Source organism: Schistocerca nitens, chromosome 4 (assembly GCF_023898315.1).
Source record: "Schistocerca nitens isolate TAMUIC-IGC-003100 chromosome 4, iqSchNite1.1, whole genome shotgun sequence".
Lineage (NCBI taxonomy): Eukaryota > Metazoa > Arthropoda > Insecta > Orthoptera > Acrididae > Schistocerca > Schistocerca nitens.
Window position 1 is genome coordinate 981,187,743 of NC_064617.1, and position 22,428 is coordinate 981,210,170.

The 22,428-nt window shown below is 44.6% G+C and overlaps 1 protein-coding gene across 1 annotated transcript in view; it reads left to right on the forward strand.

Moving 5' to 3' along the window:
- The window catches only part of LOC126253690 (troponin C, isoallergen Bla g 6.0101), a 70,544-nt gene extending 51,877 nt beyond the window's left edge, over nt 1–18,667 (forward strand). Inside the window, exons 5-6 of the mRNA XM_049955217.1 lie at nt 7,152–7,283; nt 18,218–18,667. Coding sequence (XP_049811174.1) covers nt 7,152–7,283; nt 18,218–18,246 — 161 coding nt within the window. The 3' untranslated portion in view covers nt 18,247–18,667. The remainder of the gene's footprint in view (nt 1–7,151; nt 7,284–18,217) is intronic.
- The last annotated feature ends 3,761 nt before the right edge of the window (nt 18,668–22,428 follow it).

The following is a 22,428-nucleotide window of genomic DNA, read 5'->3' on the forward strand; positions in this document are numbered from 1 at the left end:
TAATAAACTAAAATGAATTAATATTGTTAAATAACTTTCGTACAGTGTCCATACTCAGGTTCTGTCCTCTTGGTAGGGACACTTCATTTGGCCAAGAGTACGTCCCGCAAAGAAGAATGGTACCTGTATGTAAACGGTCTTGTTTTTCTTCTTAGCGCCTTCCACTTGGAGCGGGGTCCTTGTTTTTGGATCAGATCATGCCATTTCTTACGATCTAAATTTTCCCGTGGATTTAGGGTTCTTGATCGTAGAGCTGATTTTAAAGTGTCTAGCCACCGAAATTCAGGTCTCTTACTGTTGGATGACAGGTTGAGCTGATGACTGAACTGAGCAGGTCCCATACGATCTGTCCATACTAACGAAGTATCCATTCTTGCATCTTCTCATTGATTCGAGACACTCAAACAAGTTGTCGAATCGTCGTGTTGTTTATATGGTTGACCAGAGAAATGTCTTAAGATCTTCTTAGTATCAGCATTTTCATAACACAGAGTGAGTCTCAGGACTTCCAGGGGCGGGCCAACATTTGATAGCATATAATGCAATTGCTCTCAACATTCTTTCATTTTTTTATCTTTGATTTTAGGCCTACTGGCATCTTATTGTCACAGAGAACATCAGCAACGTCTCTGACTCGCATTCTGTTAGCTCTGATTCTTGCGCGCACATCCTCACTCACATAGTCGTTACTCTGTGATCGAGATCGTCGGTACTAGAAGAATTTCCATTAATTTGCGTAATTCGAGGAGAATTTAAACGGATGTCAAATCGATGCAGACAATCGTACCATCTTTCGACTTGAGTTTGAAGATCCTTCCAGGTATTCGCCTCAAGCATCATACCTTCAGCGTACAGCATTGTCACGATACATACCTCTGTAGGCTGCTCCTTATGGTATCCACTGCGGTAACAAAGAGCGGTGGAGTCACAGTTGGACCTTGTTGATCGCCATTAGTAACAGGGCAGGTGTCAGTCAGCTCTGCTAGCGAATTTGAATAGCATTTTAAGCCAGTGTCTGTAAGTTTCAGGAACTTAATGATCGCGAAAAGCATACCAAATGATCTGAAGTGATACCCAATCGAATGCCTTCCCAAGGTCAAGAAAGGCAAAATGTATTGACCTCCTTTTCTCAAGAAATTTCTCCTTCAGCTGGCAAAAATTACTTGTATCGTGCCACATCCCTGCTCAAACCCATATTGATTTATTGAGAACTGGTCTATATTTCGCAGCCTGTTGACAAGGATATGTTCAAATATCATAATAGTGTAGGAGAGGACCAGAAATGGACGGCAGTTGGTACATACAGCAGGGCCACCTTCGCCTTTAAAAGTAGGTACTCTGATACTGAATGACGAATCGGTGGGTAGGTGTTACAGAATAAGAAAAGTATTAAAATTAGGAATTGTGTATATATGTCTTGAGGCTATATTCATCTAGTATTTTAAAATCAGGGCATACAGCGGCTTGAAAAATACTTTTACACATAATCTGAAACGTTTCCGAAATTTTTATTTTGCTGGCACTTCCCCCTCCCCCACCCGCCACACATACACATACATACAAAATAATGAAAAAGAAAACAAATTTATCAATTACTGCACTTTCGCTTTTCATGTACTAGAACTTCAGTACCAAGCGTGATGTCTTAATTTTTTTCTTCATTACTATTTCAGTTCGTAACACTTTTGTAGACAGTATCTGCATATACCGCTGAATTTTCCTGCACAATTATATCATTGTACGACACATACTTCAGGGGGTAGGACGTCATATACGTTGATATGGGTGGAAAACTAGCTTTTGTTAAAATGGAACGCAAATCGCTCGCACCCTTACTCGTCCAGTGTGTGACAATGAGAGCACTTAGCACCTTTCAGCAAACTTCAAACATAACTGAAACCTTTTCTAAACTTTCCTGTTCATTTATGGCCGGATAACCCGAAGCTAATTAAAGCCAACATAATTACGACTTTATGTCTTTAAACGTAAAGGCTTTACATGCTTAACGTCAAACACTTAACACATTAAGTCATTTGTAAAGCAATCAGGCGCTAGAAATTGTTTTGTACATGGGTGTTCGATTCTTTCGATTCTTTAAATAATCGATTCTCTTTATTCTTCACACTTTAAAGATTCTTTAAAGAATTCTGTTCTTTAAAGAATCGAAGGTTGGCTGCATATATTGAAACGTCCCCTTAGAAAAACTATATACGTGACTGGGCTTAAACTGACACACAATGTTTTTAGCGCAACGCAATCTGACTTTCAAAAATCCCTACAAAAGAATGGCCCTGACTAACATTAACCTATACCTTTCACAAATCACTTACCTCACAAAAATCTTCGTTACTCGAACTACTGAGGGAGCGCCACTACTGCCAGCTAAATAAAAGATTCAAACTACTGAAGGCACTAACTACTAATAGGCATAGTTAGCAAAGGAAAGATTTTGATAGAGAACAAACAATGTATTTACCTCAATAGTGTTCAAAAGTCATAATGTATATAGCAGTTCATGACATCCAGTCTTACAAATTTCAAAACTCCGCCATCTCTCTCCCCACATCCACCACTACTGGCGGCTCACCTCCAACTGCGCAACGCTACGCGCTGTTAACATCCAGCTGCCCAACACTACAATGGCAGACAACAATGCAAACTAGCCACAGACTGCACACAGCACACCCAGTGATTTTCATACAGAGCGCTACGTGGCGTTACCAATATAAGAACCTAAACAGCCTACTTACAATATCTGGGCACAACACCGTTAATCCATTAATAGTGAATTAACGAAGTAAACGTTTCGAGTAACGGATTAACTTTAAATTAACTTTTAAAAACATTAACGGACTCTGTAACTTCTTTTAAATTTCTTTGAGACCGCTATTCGACAATTGGGTACCTACTATTTATGACATGACGTCGCACCGCCCGCGGAAACCATGCTCTGACAAGTGCGGTTCATGTAGGTGTGTGGCTATGCCAGATTGCGCGAGATCGATGTAAGCAATCGAGTGCGAGCGAGAATAACTAGATGATGGCTGTTTGTTGTTGTTTCTTTTCCGAGTTCGCCTTAAGTATAGTCCGCGCAGGGTACGGTAGTCGACGTGCAGTGACCAATTTTCGTTCAAAACGTTAGACAAGATCATTCGTTTGTTCGGAAACCTTTCCTTGTCTGAAACCTTTCGGCCAATCGGCGATGACAGAATAGAAGTGTTCACCCTGCAATCTTTCTCGAACGATTCTGCAGAAACTATTCGATAAAAAAATTAAGTTTTGCTTTACTTATAGCTTTATACGTCTGGTTCATGATAATGTGTCCATCATTTTGTTAATGGTCACTGTTATTGTGATATTTATGTGGAAGTAAGAGAGTGTGTGATTTTTTCTTTAGACATGGGCGGAGGTCTCTATCCGTTACCAATCTCGAGAAAACTGATCTGACGTAACACAATCATTTGCGATCGCGCCGCGCCAGTGATAAAGCCAGAGTGAATTATCCACAACATTCCTCATATTTCATAAACGGTTTGAGATATCGAAATGAGATTTTGGTACATGATAGCACGCAAAGAGAAGAGTACTTCGCCATTTCGTTATCACGCATAACTGTCTACCATGTTATTCCACTAACTACAGACTTCTTCGATGAAAGAATGCAATTTTTTAGGGTCAGGGATATTTGGTAAATGAGAAACGCTATCGGTTTTGGAATAACATAAGAGAAGACATTACAAGTTTACTTTGCAACGAGAATGTGCTTTTTTATAAGCTATTGACCTTATTTTTCCCCAGTTCCTCACTTAACAAACTTAACAAAACACTTTTTCAGAATTCTTTTGCAAACTGCATGTGCATAATGTGTTACTGAGGTGCGACTGTGTAAAGTCTGCTGTGTTTTGCCAAAAGAAGCAGATTTTATCTTGGCAAGCAGAGAAATGTGTAGGTTTTACTCAAAATTCGCCACCCATGATGTTATTTTGGGAGTTACAAAAGGTTAACAATCAATCAATAATAAATCGCTGCATTTTTGGGGAAATTCTGTTTGGATGCTAACCAAAGGAGATGTCACAGTAGATCTTTTTGAACGGCCACCAGACAAGTGTGGGCATATTTACAGAAAATATGAACGTGTATGCTCTCCAGCGCTCGGCATTTCCCCTACAGCGCCTGCCTGTAACCCCCTCCACTACACTCACCCCACTTGTGCCCCGCCATCTGTGCATTTGCCGGCCATAGAAATCTGCACTCACTGTACTACGAGGCCTGTTCAGAAAGTAAGCTCCGATTGATTGCCAAATTGAAACCACAGTGAACATCAGAAATGTTTTACTTGTAACAATTAGCTACACCTTTCAGCTACTTCTCTACGTAGTCGCCGTTCTGACTTAGACTTTTGTCATAGCGTTGTACCAACTTTTCAATAGCCTCATCATAGAAGGCAGCCGCCAGTGCTTTCCTCCAATTCTCGACGCTGGCCTACACCTCGTTGTCTGTGTCAAAATGTTGTCTTCAAAGACAGCGGTTCATGTGACCAGAGATGAAGCTCAGGGGGAGACAATTGCGGACTGTATTGTGGGTAATCTAACATTTCCATTTGAAAACGATGCAGGAGCATCTTCATTGCCCCTGCAGAATGCGGCTGAGAATTGTCTTGAAGAAGAAACAGCACGACAGTTATGTAATGTTAGCTGCATAGCTTCAGGCGAAATTTCTCACCAGGCCCTCGTACTTGGCGGCAGACACTATTTTCTAGACATCTTTACGCACTCACTGCGAGCTCAGAAATGAGAAGAGCGACGTGATGCTAACTGGGGTTATACTAGAGACACTACCCAACACATCTGTGCAAAGCTTTATCGGATTTTCATAGTCGATTCCATTTCGCGACCGATCGGAGCTTACTTTCTGAACGCCCCTCGTATTTCTTGCTAGTGGATTGACTGTGAAAGCTAAATCACGGAATCGGAGCGTAACTCTACAACTGACACAAATCCATGGCTGCATTAATTTTGTTTACACGTTGGGAGAACAAGTACTTCCCGATTGTAAACTGTGCTTGCCTAAAAAATCAGCAATTAGGGCTCACATATCGAGTTTAACAATTTGAAACAATACATACAAATAGCAGATGAATAGCGGTATGTCCAGTTTGAAGAAACAGTGAGGGTAGGCTCCAGCCGAGGAAAACCAAAACAAAAAATCAATCTTGGGGACTCAGATGTCGACTGCGAATCCAGTAGAAGTAATCCAGTTAGCCGGCCGCGGTGGTCTAGCGGTTCTGGCGCTGCAGTCCGGAACCGCGGGACTGCTACGGTCGCAGGTTCGAATCCTGCCTCGGGCATGGGTGTGTGTGATGTCCTTAGGTTAGTTAGGTTTAAGTAGTTCTAAGTTCTAGGGGACTTATGACCTAAGATGTTGAGTCCCGTAGTGCTCAGAGCCATTTGAACCATTTAATCCAGTTAGAAAAACACGACAGACTGCAGAGTCTTTTGGCACTGCAGAAATTGGTAGCACTGTGTCTCAAGACAGTGTGGACCAGTGCAGAGTAAACGTTTTGTTACGAACATGTCATCGAATCGAAGTCGTTTGAGAATCTGACAAAAACTTAAAACCTCAGTAAAGTTCAATGTCGAGGAGAAATTTGGGCAGACACATTGTTGATTAGAGGAACATCTAATTAATCGAGCAGATACTTCTTCACGGAAATTCAAATGAACCTACCTGCGGTATTTCTCGTGGAAGAGTATTTAGCAAATTTCTTTATTAAATATAGTACAACACCATCGGATGCTGCAGTCGAACGACTGTTTTTTCGTGGGCGAAGTCATTTTGTCTCCTAAACGAGCCTCGCTCTCGGATGCAAACTTTAACATATTGATATTCATGAAGGGAAATATGCACCTTATCTCATATATTATCTGATGCTGCTGTACAGTAATTTGGTTCTCCCGTGATTTGACATTGGCAACTAAATAGTTATAAAACTAAATGATTAAATCGTTCAACTGTTCTTTTTTATTTATCTCGATGTCCTGCCTAAACTTCCACTACCAAGACATTTTTGTTTAAGTAAAGGTATTGCATTTGGTTCACTTGCTCATTTCACTACATCCACAACATAAAGTTTACTATTACGAGTTAACGACTTACGTCAACTTCTGATAAACCTCTTGTAAAGTCGGCCCCCACCATCGGAAGTTCGAGCCCTCCCTCGGGCATGGGCGTGTGTGTTGTCCTTAGCGTAACTTAGTTAGATTAAGTAGTGAGTAAGCTTAGGGACCTCAGCAGTTTGGTTCCTTAAGCCCCTACCACAAATTTCCAAATTTTTTTCCTTGTAATGTAATGCTTTAACATTTACCAAAGTTAACTTTTTTAGTAACAGACTAACGATTAGCGAAGTTCACTTTTTGAATAAAGTTACTCAGCTGTGGTTGGGGGTTACTGGTACCTTTCGGAACAGACTTACTAATACCTAAACTTATATTCGATGTTAACAAATTTATTTTTCCAGACATTTTTGTTGCTAATACCAGTCTGTCTTTTATATCCTCTCTATTCTCGTAACTTATTCCACTGATTCCTGTAATATTCATTGTACTAATAAGTGTATGAAACACCCTGACATTTATCTAAAATGTAATGATAATTAAAATGTCACCTGTAAATTGTTAAATGTGCCACTTTTACTTCGCTCTATGTTATTTCGAAATGATTCTGTGTAGCGAAGAGTACTTTCAATTCCAATATCACTTACCCCTTCCAAGTTCAATCCATAACTTTTGCGAGTTAAGTATGCCTGGCAGTAAGCTCCCGTGTGAACTCGGATTCCTCTCCTTTTCCCATAATAGTCATTTCGAGAGGTATTTGTGGCAGGGAACAGTGTGACGTTTCATAGTTCTAGGGACTATTGTAACGGTAAATCTCTCGCGGTGCACAACGCCTTTCTTGCAAACTTAACAGTGGCGTTTGACGCTCTCGTGCTTACTAACGAACCTTTCACCTAACTCTTCGTTGGGTATTCTCTATCTCCTGCACTGATACTAGACGGGAAGGCTACCGGACCACCGAGATTACCCCTGATGATATTCACTGAGGGACACAAAATATACTAGACTTCTACGAATGCGGAAAATATCTTGTTCCAGGTAACGGGTACATCACGACTGGCGTTCTGAGGGAGATCCTGCGAGAGCTGGACGACAAGATCACCGAGGAGGAGCTCGACATGATGATCGAGGAGATCGACTCGGACGGCTCCGGGACCGTCGACTTTGATGGTAGGCGAGCTGCACCGTATATCGACCCGTAGAAAGTATCGATGTTATGTTGAAATAATGTAGCTATCAAAAACAGATAATATATTGTCGTTATATTGACAATATCTAAACATTTTCCCAAGATATTTGGTTTTCATAACTCTGTTTTCTGTATACTTACTCTAGGTGTTGGAAATAAGTAATCGTTGTTCTCACACATTCTGTCAAACTTCGTTGTCGTGGTCTTCAGTTCGAGGACTGGTCCGATATAATTCTTCACGTTAGTCTTGCCTATTCAAGTCTCCATATCTTAGCATAGCTAATCCATTTCAATCTACTCACTGTAGTTTACAATTCTTATCGCCCCCCTCCCTTTCCTCACAACCCTCCATTACCAAAGCAACTGTTTTTCGTTGCCAACCTATCCGCTCTTTTAGTCAAATTTCGTGAACTGTCCTCTCTCTGATATCTGTTGATAGAGGTTAAACGTATTGTAATTACGTCTTCCTTTCCGTCTTCCTGCATCTATTAGGCATTTGCCTATTACGCCCTCCTGACTTAAATTTTTGATCTTTCTGCCGGCCGCGGTGGTCTCGCGGTTCTAGGCGCGCAGTCCGGAATCGTGCGACTGCTACGGTCGCAGGTTCGAATCCTGCCTCGGGCATGGATGTTTGTGATGTCCTTAGGTTAGTTAGGTTTAAGTAGTTCTAAGTTCTAGGGGACTGATGACCACAGCAGTTGAATCCCATAGTGCTCAGAGCCATTTCAACCATTTTGATCTTTCTATCTTTTCCTCGATTTTCATAATAGCCTTCTATCCAGTGGATAATCATTCATAATTGACTTTGATATTCTGTCTTCTTCCATTCTTGTGAGACGGTTCTTCCAGTTATTCTGTACTCCTTACTCTGCTCATCTAAGCTTTTCGCTCACAGTACAGACTTGATGTTAATATTGCTTTTCCTACCCAATACTGTACACTGAGCTACTCTTCTTAGGAATCTCATCTCCGGTGCTTGTATTCTTTGTTCATTTCTTTTTATTACGCTCCATGACTCACTACCATATGCCTCGGTTGATACTGACTTCGTTTTGTAGAACTTGAGTAGAGTTCCCTTTCTTACTTTCGTTCTGAGTGTTCTTCAGATTATTAGGTTAATGTAATTAAATACGGTTGCCTTATGAACTTTAAACAAATTTCTTGGCACACCTGTCATAGACCAAATTTAAATAATAACCAATTCCTGTTTCGAACTTAACATTTTTTTAAAGTAAGTAGGATTCAGTCATTTTGATATAGCAGTAAGGCAATATATAGAAAGTACCGATGTATTGTGTGCTATGTATCATCATCATGGAAATCGTACACCCGATTTGCTGAAGAGGCGGTACATCGATGTCTCCGTCACTAGGTGCAAGTAATTTTCTAGCTCTCCTATCTATCCAGTCTTCCGCTATCCTGCTGGAGTGCTTGTGCTGACCCCAAATTTTTCGCAATCTTCGCCTGGTCTCTGTTCAGCTCCTTTTATATCATAGATAAATACAACTAGCGACAACACTTGTGATACGTTGGGACCAGATTTCGCAGTGCCACTGCTCGCCTGCCAGCATCGCGGGTGACAGTAAATTTCTCCCCTTGCAATTCTGACTGAAGTTATCCTGTGTCCCATGCTCTCAGAATTTTGCAGTTCCATGAAACAACAGAGTATGTGGAAAGACGTGGAAATAGAGGCAAAAGCTGACAGGAGAGGAAGTACCCCGACTTTAAAAGTTTCTGGCGTGTCCAAGGAGAAATCCATGGTGGAAATTACTATGAAGTGACTCCATTCTTTTAAAAACAGAGTACCCGTGACCTTAGGGATCTTTTAAGACCGTCCGTTTAAACAAGCTGATCACTGCCCCAGAGAAACTGCCACATGTACTGATGTGTGATGTGTGGTCGTTGTGTTACATTTGCATACAATGCAAGACGTCCAGAGCTGAGCGCAGGCGTGGGACACGCACTTAGGTATAGAAACATCGATCACCGCGCAGGCGCTTGCGCGTTTCTCCCTCATTATTGTCTAACGTATTGTTTAACAATATCAAGTGATAAATTTGCTAGTTGTATAAATTGTGCTCAAGAGCCATGTGACCTGAGAGCGTATCTTTCTTCACTATAAGCCGAATTGTCTCAAATCACTTGTGACGTCTCTTAACAGTTATTGGCATCCTTTCGAAGGAATATTAACACCTCATTGCACCAGCAGGCACGTAAAATCATGAGAATACAAGTGACTGTAATAGAGGTGGGATTGTTGGATGAGTACAGCACATGCTTCCGTAGTCTTATGTTACGAATTTCAACTAATCCCAATAACATTTCTTCATGTTGTATAAAGTTCTAAACATTCTTACCAAAAGTATCAGGACACCTGTTAGTGAACATTAATATGAGCTGCATCCAGGCTTTGCCTTCATGCCGGCTTCAACTCTTTTGGGATACCTTCAGCGAGGTGTGTGAATATCTGTGGAGGAATTCCAGCCCATTCTTCCGCAAGAGGCGAAACCAGAGATGACAGTGATATTGGATGCTGGGGTCTGTATGGAAGTCAACTTTCTGATCCCAAAGGTGTTCCACTGGGCTCAAGTAGGGACTCTGGACAGCGCAGTCCAATTCAGGAATTTTATTGCCCAGAAAACCCTGCTTCACAGACGCTGCTTTACCAAAGGATGTATTGTCTAGCTGGCCATCGTCTCTGAACTGTTCCTCTACTGTACCCAGAGCACCAATGCTGTAAAATATTTTCACATCCTGCCACATTTATCGTTTCATTAAGCGGAATAAACGGAGCTCACCCTGACCACGAAAACCATCCCCACATCGTAATACAACCTCCTCTACACTTCACTGTTGGCGCAACACATGATGGCAGGTGACGTTCTCCAGCCATTCGTCAAATTCGGACTCTTCCGTAGGACTGACAGAAGGTACAGCGTGATCCATCACCCCAAATCGCTCGTTATCATCCACCCTCCAGTGGAGCCTCTCTTTACTCCACCTCAAGCGCCGTTTTCCATTCTCTGCGGAAGTATGTGGCTCGTGAGAAGCGTTGTACAAAATTCGTTTTAACTCCCTACATACAGCCACCGTGCTGGCTGCTTTACTGGTAGCACTTTGGAACTCTTGAGTAATTTCTTTTGCTGATTCATGCGATTTTTTTACCACCACCATCCACAATCGTCGACGGTCTCTGTCCACCAGCACTGGATGTGCCCCTGGTCTTGGTATACCTGTGGTTCCTGCCTTGAGTTTCCACTTCACAGTCACAGGCGACATGGACCGCTTTCGACGGGTTGAAATGTCCATGATGGATTTCTTACCCAGCTTACATCCAATGAATAGTACAGGTTCTAAGTCGCTGAGCTCTGCCGATTGACCCTCTCCTATGTTATTTCTTCTCTACTGACAACACAATACTCTCTGCCTCCTTTTATAGTAACGGGTCCTCTTCTCGTGACATACAGTGCTCAATTCCGCACTACGTGGAGACGTCCAGATACACTACTGGCCATTAAAATTGCTACACCAAGAAGAAATGCAGATGATAAACGGGTATTCATTGGACAAATATATTATACTAGAACTCAGATGTGATCACATTTTCACGCAGTTTGGGTGCATAGATGCTGAGAAATCAGTACCCAGAACAACCACCTCTGGCCGTAATAACGGCCTTGATACGCCTGGGCATTGAGTCAAACAGAGCTTGGATGGCGTGTACAGGTACAGCTGCCCATGCAGCTTCAACACGATACCACAGTTCATCAAGAGTAGTGACTGACGTATTGTGACGAGCCAGTTGCTCGGCCACCATTGACCAGACGTTTGCAGTTGGTGAGAGATCTGGACAATGTGCTTGCCAGGGCAGCAGTTGAACATTTTCTGTATCCAGAAAGGCCCGTACAGGACCTGCAACATGCGGTCGTGCATTATCCTGGTGAAATGTAAGGTTTCGCAGGGATCGAATGAAGGGTAGAGCCACGGGTCGTAACACATCTGAAATGTAACGTTCACTGTTCAAAGTGCCGTCAATGCGAACAATAGGTGACCGAGACGTGTAACCAATAGCAGCCCATACCATCACACCGGGTGATACGCCAGTATGGCGATGACGAATACACGCTTCCAGTGTGCGTTCACCGCAATGTCGCCAAACACGGATGCGACCATCATGATGCTGTAAACAGAACCTGGGTTCATGCGAAAAAATGACGTTTTGCCATTCGTGCACCCAGGTTCGTCGTTGAATACAGCATGGCAGGCGCTCCAGTCTGTGACGCAGCGTCAAGGGTAACCGCAGCCATGGTCTCCGAGCTGATAGTCCATGCTGCTGCAAACGTCGTCGAACTGTTCGTGCAGATGGTTGTCGTCTTGCAAACGTCCCCATCTGTTGACTCAGGGATCGAGACGTGGCTGCACGATCCGTTACACCCATGCGGATAAGATGCCTGTCATCTCGACTGCTAGTGATACGAGGCCGTTGGGATCCAGCACGGCGTTCCGTATTACCCTCTTGAACCCACCGATTCCATATACTGCTAACAGTGACTGGATCTCAACGAACGCGAGCAGCAATGTCGCGATACGATAAACCGAAATCGCGATGGGCTACAATCCGACCTTTATCAAAGTAGGAAACGGGATGGTAAGCATTTCTCCTCCTTACACGAGGCATCACAACAACGTTTCACCAGGCAACGCCGGTCAACTGCTGTTTGTGTATGAGAAATCGGTTGGAAACTTTCCTCATGTCAGCACGTTGTAGGTGTCGGCACCGGCGCCAACCTTGTGTGAATGCTCTGGAAAGCTAATTATTTGCGTATCACATCATGTTCTTCCTGTCGGTTAAATTTCGCGTCTGTAGCACGTCATCTTCGTGGTGTAGCAATTTTAATGGTCGATAGTGTACTTTTGACCACGTTAGTGTATAACCATCGATTCACAATTGTTGTCAATAAAACACAGTTAGACAGGCTATGCTTTGCAGTTAGGGGTGGATAATGAGGACGGGTCTGATGTTTTTTCCCGCATCGTCAGTCTTTCGAGTGGTTAGATGCTTTTGTCCATTTTGCGCTAATCATGTTACCCGACCACGATGTTACGGCATTTAGCGCCGCATGGTCGCAGGCGGAAACATGCGGTGGCGTTACAGTAAACAAGTAGACCTGTGTCTGAGGAAAACGCTTCGCACTGTGGGAGATTCCAAGACAGTTGTGCAAATGCTACCAAGTGTTTCAGCGTTTCACGTGAAATATCACGATAGAAACTCACGGTAAGGAGACCGAAGCGCCGTTAACCTCAGATGCAATCATATTGTGTCGACTAATACACTCCTGGAAATTGAAATAAGAACGCCGTGAATTCATTGTCCCAGGAAGGGGAAACTTTATTGACACATTCCTGGGGTCAGATACATCACATGATCACACTGACAGAACCACAGGCACATAGACACAGGCAACAGAGCATGCACAATGTCGGCACTAGTACAGTGTATATCCACCTTTCGCAGCAATGCAGGCTGCTATTCTCCCATGGAGACGATCGTAGAGATGCTGGATGTAGTCCTGTGGAACGGCTTGCCATGCAGACCGCGTGAGACGACGCTTCATCCAGTCCCAAACATGCTCAATGGGGGACAGATCCGGAGATCTTGCTGGCCAGGGTAGTTGACTTACACCTTCTAGAGCACGTTGGGTGGCACGGGATACATGCGGACGTGCATTGTCCTGTTGGAACAGCAAGTTCCCTTGCCGGTCTAGGAATGGTAGAACGATGGGTTCGATGACGGTTTGGATGTACCGTGCACTATTCAGTGTCCCCTCGACGATCACCAGTGGTGTACGGCCAGTGTAGGAGATCGCTCCCCACACCATGATGCCGGGTGTTGGCCCTGTGTGCCTCGGTCGTATGCAGTCCTGATTGTGGCGCTCACCTGCACTTCGCCAAACACGCATACGACCATCATTGGCACCAAGGCAGAAGCGACTCTCATCGCTGAAGACGACACGTCTCCATTCGTCCCTCCATTCACGCCTGTCGCGACACCACTGGAGGCGGGCTGCACGATGTTGGGGCGTGAGCGGAAGACGGCCTAACGGTGTGCGGGACCGTAGCCCAGCTTCATGGAGACGGTTGCGAATGGTCCTCGCCGATACCCCAGGAGCAACAGTGTCCTTAATTTGCTGGGAAGTGGCGGTGCGGTCCCCTACGGCACTGCGTAGGATCCTACGGTCTTGGCGTGCATCCGTGCGTCGCTGCGGTCCGGTCCCAGGTCGACGGGCACGTGCACCTTCCGCCGACCACTGGCGACAACATCGATGTACTGTGGAGACCTCACGCCCCACGTGTTGAGCAATTCGGCGGTACGTCCACCCGGCCTCCCGCATGCCCACTATACGCCCTCGCTCAAAGTCCGTCAACTGCACATACGGTTCACGTCCACGCTGTCGCGGCATGCTACCAGTGTTAAAGACTGCGATGGAGCTCCGTATGCCACGGCAAACTGGCTGACACTGACGGCGGCGGTGCACAAATGCTGCGCAGCTAGCGCCATTCGACGGCCAACACCGCGGTTCCTGGTGTCTCCGCTGTGCCGTGCGTGTGATCATTGCTTGTACAGCCCTCTCGCAGTGTCCGGAGCAAGTATGGTGGGTCTGACACACCGGTGTCAATGTGTTCTTTTTTCCATTTCCAGGAGTGTATGTCTGTGGCGGTATTGGGAGTTGTTACAGTCAAGGGAAGAATCTAGTCATCAACAACACTTTCTAATGCTTCTACACGTACATCGAGGGTGCGAGTTCTTGCAGTGCCCTGCACGGAGTATCTAGTAGTTTTTGTTAGTTTTCTGAAAAAAAAAAATGTTTCAGGATATTGCCACATCCCTGACAGAAATAATGATATGCTGGTAAATGACTGGTTGAATAACGCGTGTTGGTCTAGATGCACACCATATTCTTCTTAGCACACTATGCAGATATCGACAGAATTTAGTGGATATTGCAACTAAAACTCCTTAAAAACTCGTCTTCATGCTGTATGGTATGTCGCACGTGTAGTTTCAGTCTGCTCTTTCGAGATTACCTTACTGTTGATAGTCGGTCGAGAATTTTTATTCAGTTATTTTAATGGTTTCCAAGAGGACCCATTGAGCATAAATGGTATACATTCTTGCATTCGTTGTGACACGACGAGTAACAGCCTCTGGATTTCATTTTGAGGTATTTCTTCTTACTCCTGAAACACATGCAGTATCAGTTCATGTAGGTTCCTGTTGCAGTTAAAAATGTACCTCTTCCCATCACATCCCAGACATGCTTCACGGTTGATAAATCAGGACACCGGGTAGGCCAGCCAAGAGTCCATATACTCTAGGATTTTGTGGTGCGAAGTGCTCAGTGGGGTCTTGCATTGCTGTTGTTGTCGTTGTTGTGATCTTCAGTCCTGAGAATGGTTTGATGCAGCTCTCCATGCTACTCTATCCTGTGCAAGCTTCTTCATCTCCCAGTACCTACTGCAGCCTACATCCATCTGAATCTGCTTAGTGTATTCATCTCTTGGTATCCCTCTACGATTTTTACCCTTCACGCTGTCCTCCAGTACCAAATCGGTGATCCCTCGATGTCTCAGAACATGTCCTACCAACCGATCCCTTCTTCTAGTCAAGTTGTGCCACAAACTCCTCTTCTCCCCAATTATATTCAATACCTCCTCATTAGTTATGTGATCTACCCATCTAATCTTCAGCATTCTTCTGTAGCACGACATTTCGAAAGCTTCAATTCTCTTCTTGTCCGAACTATTTATCGTCCATGTTTCACTCCCATACATGGCTACACTCCATACAAATATTTTCAGGAACGACTTCCTGACACTTAAATCTATACTCGATGTTAACAAATTTCTCTTCTTCAGAAACGCTTTCCATGCCATTGCCAGTCTACATTTTATATCCTCTCTACTTCGACCATCATCAGTTATTTTGCTCCTCAAATAGCAAAACTACTCTACTACTTTAAGTGTCTCATTTCCTAATCTAATTCCCTCAACATCACCCGATTTAATTCGACTACATTCCATTATCCTCGTTTTGCTTTTGTTGATGTTCATCTTATACCCTCCTTTCAAGACACTGTCCATTCCGTTCAACTGCTCTTCCAAGTCCTTTGCTGTCTCCGACAGAATTACAATGTTATCGGCAAACCTCAAAGTTTTTATTTCTTCTCCATGGATTTTAATACCTACTCCGAATTTTTCTTTTGTTTCCTTTACTGCTTGCTCGATATACAGATTGAATAACATCGGGGAGAGGCTACAACCCTGTCTTACTCCCTTCCCAACCACTGCTTCCCTGTCATCTCCCTCGACTCTTATAACTGCCATCTGGTTTCTGTACAAATTGTAAATAGCCTTTCGCTCCCTGTATTTCACCCCTGCCACCTTCAGAATTTGAAAGAGTGTATCCCAGACAACATTGTCAAAAGCTTTCTCTAAGTCTACAAATGCTAGAAACGTAGGTTTGCCTTTCCTTAATCTTTCTTCTAAGATAAGTCGTAGGGTCAGTATTGCCTCACGTGTTCCAACATTTCTACGGAATCCAAACTGATCTTCCCCGAGGTCAGCTTCTACCAATTTTTCCATTCGTCTGTAAAGAATTCGCATTAGTATTTTGCAGCTGTGACTTATCCTGTTGAAAATATGACATTGTCTACCCTGGTAATGAACGATAATACAGCAGGATTTACCATTCTTGCCACGTAGCGGTGAGTATTCAGGCTTCCTTCTATAGTTACCAAATCAGCCCTTCTGTCATATCAAACAGCTCCTCACACATATGATTCCAAGAGTTAAGGTCACCTACGTATACGCTGGCTTCGATCTGACTGCCACAAACAGAATCGAGGCTCTTCCCTGAACACCACGGAATGTCGCTCAATGTCCCAGTTGACACAGAATCTACACCATTTGCATGTGGTATGCGAGTCAATAAAGAAGACACACGGCAACTCGAGATCTCAACCTAGCATCCATTAATCTCTTCCAGAGGGTACGTGATGAAACTTAGTGTGCAACCTCCGCTCGCATTTCAGCTGTTGTCGTCCGTCTATTCGTCTAAGCAGTCGAAAATCCTATGATCTATTGTGGCGCAGTCCTCCTCGAAAGACCCTCCCTTCTCTCATTGCCGAACGCTGACCTGATTCCAAGTCGTTGCTGGTCGCTCTGAAGTCATAGCAGTACAGCCAACGATCTACGTGATCTGTCAGTATGATACTCCTATGTCCCTTATGTCAATGGTCTGAAATTTCCGAAGGTATGAAAGATGGTAAGGCTTCTTGTGGTCGTGTGTGTTGTTATCTTCACCTGAAAAGTTCCAGCAACGTTAGGTACACCTAATAGCCGTCATGAACTCACTTAATTCTTCATGAGCAAAATGGCTTACTTTTCTGAACCGAAAATTTTCAAAGTGAGCACACATAAGGATGGCGTTTTAATCAATATATCCCACAGGCATGGAAATACTGGAGTATCAGTTTGGCAACATGTGGTCTAGGAGCTCATGGTGTAACAGTTTCCATTTCCATCAGAGTATTAATTAAGAATTCCCGTCAGTAACTGGGCCCATGTTATCATATGTCTTGTTTATAATGCTCGAGTGAGAAATAAAAGTACCTTTCCTTGCTGGTAGTAACATCCAACAGTGTTCGACCTAGCCCCTACACACTGTGTATCTGTTTGCCACTTGCTCCACTGTGCAGAACAGGTGTTTTATTTATTTATTTATTTTTTTATTGTTCCGTGGGACCAAATTAAGGAGAAGTCTCCATGGTCATGGAACGAGTCAATACATGGAATTATAACACGATAGTGGAAACAGATAAAATGAAATACAAGAAACGTATTCAGGCAACAATTCGTAAGTTTAAATAAAGAAAATCAACAATGTAACACTGGATTTTGCTTAATTTTTCAGCTCTTCCAGGAGCTCCTCGACAGAATAGGAGTGAGCCATGAGGAAACTCTTCAGTTTAGACTTAAAAGCGTTTGGGCTACTGCTAAGATTTTTGAGTTCTTGTGGTAGCTTATTGAAAATGTATGCAGCAGAATAGTGCACTCCTTTCTGCACAAGAGTCAAGGAAGTGCATTCCACATACAGATTTGATTCCAAAAGTTGACCTGTGTGTGCCACGTGTCTGTGTTACAGCTGTCTATACAGTCACTGTACTCACTTTGCATGTGGCTGTGTTGCAGAACGTATGTAGGTGCTGTACTTACCTAGATGTGTGGTTGTGTTTCAGAGGTAATGTAGCTGTTACACTTACCTTGACATGTGACTGTGTTGCAGAGTTTATGTAGGTGCTGTACTCACCTTATCGTGTGTCTGTATAGTAGTGTGTGTGCCTGGTGCCATGTGTGTATGATGCAGTTTTCATGCACGTGTTGTACAGAACCTGCCAAGCACGAATGTTGCAAAGTTTACGTCGGTGCTATACCTACCTTGCGTGTACCTGCGTTGCAGAGGGCATGCAGGTTCTGCACTTACCTTGAAATGCGACCATGTTGCATAGTTTATGTAGGGTTATACTCTCTGTGCCATTTTTCCGGGTTCAGTGTGTATATCGGTGCTGCACTTACGTTACTTTGCGCTTGTATTGCGGAAATTTGTGTCAGACCTTACACACTTTGCCGTGTACCTGTGTCGCAGAATTTATGTAGGGCTGTACTCCTCGATACACTCTGCAACACAGGCACACACAAGGCAAGAACGGTGCCGACGTGTGTACCTGTGTTGCAGAGTTTATGTCACCGCTGTACTTACCTCCCCACGCATCTTTGTTGCAGAGTTTTATCTCACTGCTTTACTCTGAGTTGCAGAGCTAACGCCAGTGCTGTGTTTACTTTTGCTGTGTTGCAGAGTTCATGGAGGTGATGACGGGCGAGTAGGCGCCGCGCCGCCCCCGCGCCGCGCCACCCCCGCGCCGCGCCGCCGCCCCCGCCGCCCGCCTCCCCCCGCCCCCGCTCAGCTCCCACGGCTGTCTCTACATTCCCGGATGGGCTTCGCCTCTCCGCTTTCTCATCTCGTCGGCGAGCACGTCGGAACCGAGTGCGCAACGGCACTCCACAACAAGCGTTCTAGTTTTGGGTAATAACGGTAAAAACCACACTCGTTCCCACACGAAAATTTTGTCCATCTTTGTTTACGCATAGCAGTAAATGTACTCTGTGAGTGTGCAACAACAACATAAATGTATCGAGCTGTATCTATGAAATATCTGTGTGGCAATACATTCTGAGAAAGCAGTGCTGTGACCACCAGCTATGTAATACAAAGTAATTGTCAATAAAATATTTTATCGTCACACAATTCACGACTACATATTTGATTTCTTACTAAAAATTGGACGTAACTATAAATATTAAAAGCGATATAGTAGTCATGCCACGAAATCCCAACATGTAAAAGTAGCATACACCGCCTATTCAAAAAGAGGGGACATACACTCCTGGAAATTGAAATAAGAACACCGTGAATTCATTGTCCCAGGAAGGGGAAACTTTATTGACACATTCCTGGGGTCAGATACATCACATGATCACACTGACAGAACCACAGGCACATAGACACAGGCAACAGAGCATGCACAATGTCGGCACTAGTACAGTGTATATCCACCTTTCGCAGCAATGCAGGCTGCTATTCTCCCATGGAGACGATCGTAGAGATGCTGGATGTAGTCCTGTGGAACGGCTTTCCATGCCATTTCGACCTGGCGCCTCAGTTGGACCAGCGTTCGTGCTGGACGTGCAGACCGCGTGAGACGACGCTTCATCCAGTCCCAAACATGCTCAATGGGGGACAGATCCGGAGATCTTGTTGGCCAGTGTAGTTGACTTACACCTTCTAGAGCACGTTGGGTGGCACGGGACACATGCGGACGTGCATTGTCCTGTTGGAACAGCAAGTTCCCTTGCCGGTCTAGGAATGGTAGAACGATGGGTTCGATGACGGTTTGGATGTACCGTGCACTATTCAGTGTCCCCTCGACGATCACCAGTGGTGTACGGCCAGTTTAGGAGATCGCTCCCCACACCATGATGCCGGGTGTTGGCCCTGTGTGCCTCGGTCGTATGCAGTCCTGATTGTGGCGCTCACTTGCACGGCGCCAAACACGCATACGACCATCATTGGCACCAAGGCAGAAGCGACTCTCATCGCTGAAGACGACACGTCTCCATTCGTCCCTCCATTCACGCCTGTCGCGACACCACTGGAGGCGGGCTGCACGATGTTGGGGCGTGAGCGGAAGACGGCCTAACGGTGTGCGGGACCGTAGCCCAGCTTCATGGAGACGGTTGCGAATGGTCCTCGCCGATACCCCAGGAGCAACAGTGTCCCCAATTTGCTGGGAAGTGGCGGTGCGGTCCCCTACGGCACTGCGTAGGATCCTACGGTCTTGGCGTGCATCCGTGCGTCGCTGCGGTCCGGTCCCAGGTCGACGGGCACGTGCACCTTCCGCCGACCACTGGCGACAACATCGATGTACTGTGGAGACCTCACGCCCCACGTGTTGAGCAATTCGGCGGTACGTCCACCCGGCCTCCCGCATGCCCACTATACGCCCTCGCTCAAAGTCCGTCAAGTGCACATACGGTTCACGTCCACGCTGTCGTGGCATGCTACCAGTGTTAAAGACTGCGATGGAGCTCCGTATGCCACGGCAAACTGGCTGACACTGACGGCGGCGGTGCACAAATGCTGCGCAGCTAGCGCCATTCGACGGCCAACACCGCGGTTCCTCGTGTGTCCGCTGTGCCGTGCGTGTGATCATTGCTTGTACAGCCCTCTCGCAGTGTACGGAGCAAGTATGGTGGGTCTGACACACCGGTGTCAATGTGTTCTTTTTTCCATTTCCAGGAGTGTATTTTAAATATTTACTGCTTCCAAACTACAGAATTTCTCTAAGCACATCCGACGATACCTGAATGACACCTGTAACGTATTACTGTCTTTACGACGTTTCTCATCGAGCCATATACGTTATCTCGCATTTCTAGCTGCTTCTCTCACACAAATAATGATAAAAATTGAGAAACTGAGGGTCACCACCAGCCCAAGCCCTTCCTAATCATTTAGAAAAAACGGAGCTGAAAAATTATTACTTTAATTACTTTAATAATTTAATTACAAGTATGCAAATTTCTTTAAGTAGCCAGACTAACAGCACTCTATGACGTGCGTGAAGCAACTTGATTAATTCAGGATTGGAAATCAGAGTAAGTGGGTAAGATCAAAACCACAGAATTTGTCTTTCACGTAGATTATTTATTGTATCTAAGTATTTGGTTGCACATCCTAATACGCATAACTGGTGCCTGACTAGTAATATTTAAGCAAGAATTACGTGAGAATGTAACAGAGCACAATTTAACTACAGCAAGAAGAAACACAGAAAACGGGGGTGGGACACAATGATACTATCATCTCATTTGCATTCATACCATAACAATATCTCAGTGGGATTCGCATTACGGTTCTACTCATGCACTGTTCTGGACAGAGGGTTAACCAATGCACGAGGTTGTGCGATGATTATTCAACATACTAACTGCGTCTGCTGCTTGCAAACGGCCGAACTAGAGCACGTGGTGCATTCCGAATCAAACTGTTGTGCTGCTTTGTAGAAAGCGCACGAAAGAACAGGTATTCTTGGAGAAATTATAGCTCATTAAACAAGCAAACTGTTAAAATAAAGCCTATTGCGGTGTCGTGGTGGACCAGAAGGGTCATTGATTACCAAACACGTGGCACAAAATCGACACACGAAGACAAAAGCGACTTCCACAAAATATAAGATTAAAAATCATTAAACATCATACTCGCTTCGACACAGTATTACACTCACGTACAGTTAAAGTGATCCTAACCAGCTTTTTCTTATCAGATTCACCGTTTGAAATTCTACTTCATCGTTGTTCAAAATGAACAAAGTAACTTCCACAGTTTTAACTCAAACACCCAAAAATCGCCTATTTGAAGCAATATAATTATGGTACATTCGGAAAAATAACTCGCTTCACACGCTTCAGTTAAGCTGAAGTTCTTAAGTATTCCAGCAGTTGAACATAACGAAGTCCTAACTCAACCTGCTTCCTATCACCTGAAACCCCCCTTACGAGCTACGATCCGTACTCACCAAGCGTTCACCGAAGACTGCCGCTTTCTCTTTCGACATTACCTAACTCCCCGTGCAGCGGAAGCTACCAGAGGGGTAGCCCTCCGTCACCAACCTCACACACAAAAACAGCCTTCGACTAAGATGGGTAAACCTCTGTGTTCAGGTATCGGAAACCTAAGTTGGCCATCCTGTGCTCTCCTTCGAACGAGAAGCAACATCGTCTGCTCCCAGCAGACGGTGACCAACTCAGCGTTTCCCACAAAACAAAACCGAAACCCCACGTTAAAACACACATATAATATTCAATGGGCCTTATTTGAGTGCTCAGTCTTTCCGGAAGAGTTCATGCATTGAGCTAAAATCAGGTAGTCGTATGAAACGACTTCACAGAGACGTTTCACACCATTCCAGGACGATGGATTGGAAGAGGAGGATCAGAAGATGAACTTTATCGCCGGTGGCCTCCCAGGTCTCCAGACCTCACACCCTGTGACTTTTATCTGTGGGGATTTGTAAAAGACTGCCTTTGTATCTCTCCCCCCCCCCCCCGCAATACCTGACACTCTTGAAAGTCAGCGACATCGCATTGTTGACGCCGTGTACTCCATAGCGAGAGACTAGCTGCTTTGTATGTGGCAGGAAATGACCCTCCATTTTGATTTGTCGTCTAATACTCGGTGCTTACATTGAATACCATCTCACTAGGGGTAAGATAGATACTGCCTACAGGAAAATTAAAGAGACCTTGCAACGCTGCGCTTGGGGCAAACGATACTCCTTAAAGCCTGTACTATGGTAAGTTGACGGGCTTCACCTTATGAGAAAGGATTTTCGTATAGATATTGACCGCGTGTACCTGAATGGAGGCAAATCAGACTTACACCCACTCTGTAATCACAATGATACGTCAAGAAAGTTTGAAATGCAACTACACGTCAGTACGGATAAG